Source organism: Cibotium barometz, chromosome 46 (genome assembly GCF_041138505.1).
Source record: "Cibotium barometz isolate CiBa-2024 chromosome 46, ASM4113850v1, whole genome shotgun sequence".
Lineage (NCBI taxonomy): Eukaryota > Viridiplantae > Streptophyta > Polypodiopsida > Cyatheales > Cibotiaceae > Cibotium > Cibotium barometz.
The window spans coordinates 26,880,839-26,883,961 of record NC_141091.1 but is presented as its reverse complement, the minus strand read 5'-3'; the positions used below and the strand labels follow the sequence as shown (position 1 = coordinate 26,883,961).

Genomic DNA, 3,123 nt, shown 5'->3' with positions numbered 1-3,123 from the left:
AAAATTCGGGATGGTGGAATGACATCTACAAAAGAAAACTAGTCTCATTTGAAATAGATGGCCTTCTAAAAAAAATAGGACCCATCAGTGGTATCCATGTCTGAAGATACATTTGGGGGTCATACCGATCACAAACCCGCTTCAACATTGAACCAGATGCTTGACCATGTTTACATCCGAAGTTCATGTGATTAAGCTTGGTCCATAGCCTCAAATTTGTGAAGAATAACGTTAAATTACTCTTTTAGGTTTAAATTGCATTCTCCAATGCTGTTCCCTTATGTTTAAGGCCAGAGGATTCACCATATAAATGAACAAATAAAGTGCTCATACTATTATATCACCACACTTAAAGCTCAATTCTAAAGAGCACTGAACATCATGGCCGCAGCCCACAAGTTGTTTGAAGACAAATCAAAGCCATATAATCAGGTCCCTTTATAAAAGAATTTTTTGTCAGATCTTGCCACATCAACACCTGTGGAATTTAAAAATCTTTGCATGCTGGCTTGTCAAACTAGTCGTCAATAGCACATCCTGTCATGTAAAACATTCCAGTCTAAAGCTGACGTGTAAACCTTTCCTTCACCTTGATGTCATTCCCTTACTGGGAAAGGCCACATCCTCCAACTGGCCTCCCAGCAGCCATGCTCCAATACATCAAGGGCCCCGTGAGATAGAAAGCTGGAATGGTCATCACATTATACCTTCCACCTTCAAGATTAATCATTATTATGAACTGACTAGACACAACTCAAGTGCAAAATATAGGTTCTTGTACTCCAAAAAGCAAGCCTTACAAGCAAAACTTAAAACAGCATCCAACACATTTAACAACATAATATTGATTGGCATGCAACAGTAAAATAATCCCGGTTCATAACTTTAATTGCCATGAACTTCATTGGTCATCAACATTCATAGCTCGAGAACAGAAACCGTTGATCTTTCTGACAGAACACATCCAAGCCTTCAGCGTGAAGAAGCATTCGGAACAGCAGCAAGACGGGTGTACATACGAGCCATTGATTGGTAACCACGATGATCACCAGACCTCAAGAGATTGCCTGCAATGAGACATGCAATCAAGACATAACAAAATCTGCAGACCGAGTCAACTGACCCTTTCAAGAAGATTGTGATTCTCACCACAATCACAGTTCAATGGACTGTCAGCTTCAGGGTGAGCCATTAAAGCAATGATCGCCCGACAAACTGACTGCAATGTCCATGCTGGGCTCCAAGCGGTCTTCAGGATGTCAAGACAAATTTCTCCAGTCTGAAAAGGCACCAGCAGTCGTTAAAATTATCCCAAAACGCGTATGAAGGACCAATTAAGCTCGACCTTAATCTTTGCAGTAAGGCACTGCCCATATTTATGGGTGAAAAAAGGCAACCGAACCCCAAACATGAAGGCAGAAGAAGGATCAATACCAACTTAAAATCATGAACTTATGATGTGAAGGTCGACAAAAGACGGTCATGGAAGAAGCTCCAAGACTACATGATAGCATTATCATACCTTAAAATGCACGTTCGGATGAAAAATCTTTGTAACAAACCGTACTTGAGGAGGCACCAAAGGATACTGCTCTGGGACATTAATAGCAAGCTGAAAAACACCCTCCTGGTATGGCGTTTCTGCAGGACCCTGCAGCCGCCTAAAGATTGACTCAAATTGTGATCGAAGTTCACACATGCATTATCTATTTAACCTTAGTTTGGCAAAGGCACTGATCAGTTTCAGAGCACAGACGCATATAGTTGTGTCATGATTCATCCAAGTCAAATAAGACAAGAAAGACCTTGATGTGTGCTGTCCATCTGTAAATGTTGGTTTCATCACAACTTAGCTGAATATCAGCATCTGCTGCTTTATCTCTCTGTACTTCCTTGTACTCCTTGAAAAGCCTTGCTCGAGATGCCTGCAGTGATTGACAGAAGATTTTATTGCTGCTCTCATTTAAAGGGGGAGGGGGAGCGGAAGCAAATACCTCACTGCCTCTCTCTCTCTCTCTCTCTCTCTCTCTCTCTCTCTCAAGCTAAGTCCCAAGTCGAGGCAGTTCACAAGGAAATGATGGACAAGTCACAACCCAGCTCAAGGAATAGAAACACAGAGAAGCCTTAGCCCTCTCCAAATCGGGGGCCTACCAGATGATGGGATTGCATCTCTTCAAACAGTAATCCAAGTCACCCCCCAAATTTTCATGGGACGTGAAGGAGACCATAACCATTGAGGCGAGTACCAAGGGTCAAGCTGTCATGGCCTTCCCCAAGGCTCAAAATACTTAAATAATCAAATGGATAGTCGAAGAACTCACACCTGCACAACTAAATCAGAAGGGAGTGGAATTGGCCAACATTCGTGAGGCTCGCAAGGTAGGCAAATGGTGGGCAGTGTTTCGAGAGGGAGGAGCCATTATCAAAGAACTTCATACTCCCAAACCAGCGACCTTCGTCCATCGAGTTCTTTTCCGATAGGGGATATACTAGATAACTAGTACGTTTTCGTTTCTTTTCTCTTGGCTGTTCATCTTCTTAGCCCAATGGACTCTCAATTCTTAGCTAATGATATGGGCTCATAACAAATGTATGTGCTTGTACGGGTCCCATGTAACTCAGAGTGGGGCAGGGTTTCACAAAACACTTGACCATTAATGCAATTAAACACTTAAATTGGCCACAACCTTAAACATATGCCACTTAATTCCACAAACTGCAAAAGAGAGATGCACACATCTGACACCACAGAAGCTGGAATGGGCTGACACCCCCCCCCCCTTTCCCTTGGAAAAATATCATGTACAAGCTTTAAGGGCCTTCCTCTCCCCACTGGAGATGCCAAATTATCCATAAGCAACCATCCTTTGACCATACACGGGCAACAGAAGCCCCAAAATACCATGAATGTGAGTAAACCACCTCTTCCTTTGAGGGTACTAATCTTCCCCATCACCACAGATCTTCAAGATGCCACTTGTAATACAAAAACTCAGTTAAAGCAAATAATACTTCCACATATACCATAAATCCAAAACACTAGTGAAAAACAAACTCCGGCAACTATAAAACCGTTGTAGAACGGTCAATAAGGTGATAGCTCAAGTGGTGAAGGTGTCTACC

At 42.5% G+C, this 3,123-nt stretch overlaps 1 protein-coding gene across 4 annotated transcripts in view; it reads right to left on the bottom strand.

Moving 5' to 3' along the window:
- Positions 1–757: 757 nt before the first annotated feature.
- Positions 758–3,123, bottom strand: part of PEX4 (peroxin4) — a 13,056-nt gene continuing 10,690 nt past the window's right edge. Inside the window, exons 3-6 of one of the 4 annotated variants that reach the window (XM_086783935.1) lie at positions 1,806–1,925; positions 1,568–1,661; positions 1,150–1,279; positions 758–1,067 (exon numbers count right to left, since the gene is read on the bottom strand). In XM_086783935.1, the coding sequence (XP_086640061.1) occupies positions 973–1,067; positions 1,150–1,279; positions 1,568–1,661; positions 1,806–1,843 (357 nt within the window). In that variant the 5' untranslated portion in view covers positions 1,844–1,925 and the 3' untranslated portion in view covers positions 758–972. Of the gene's footprint in view, positions 1,068–1,149; positions 1,280–1,522; positions 1,662–1,805; positions 1,926–3,123 lie in introns of all 4 variants that reach the window. The other 3 variants (XM_086783933.1, XM_086783934.1, XM_086783932.1) reach the window with 3 other exon arrangements.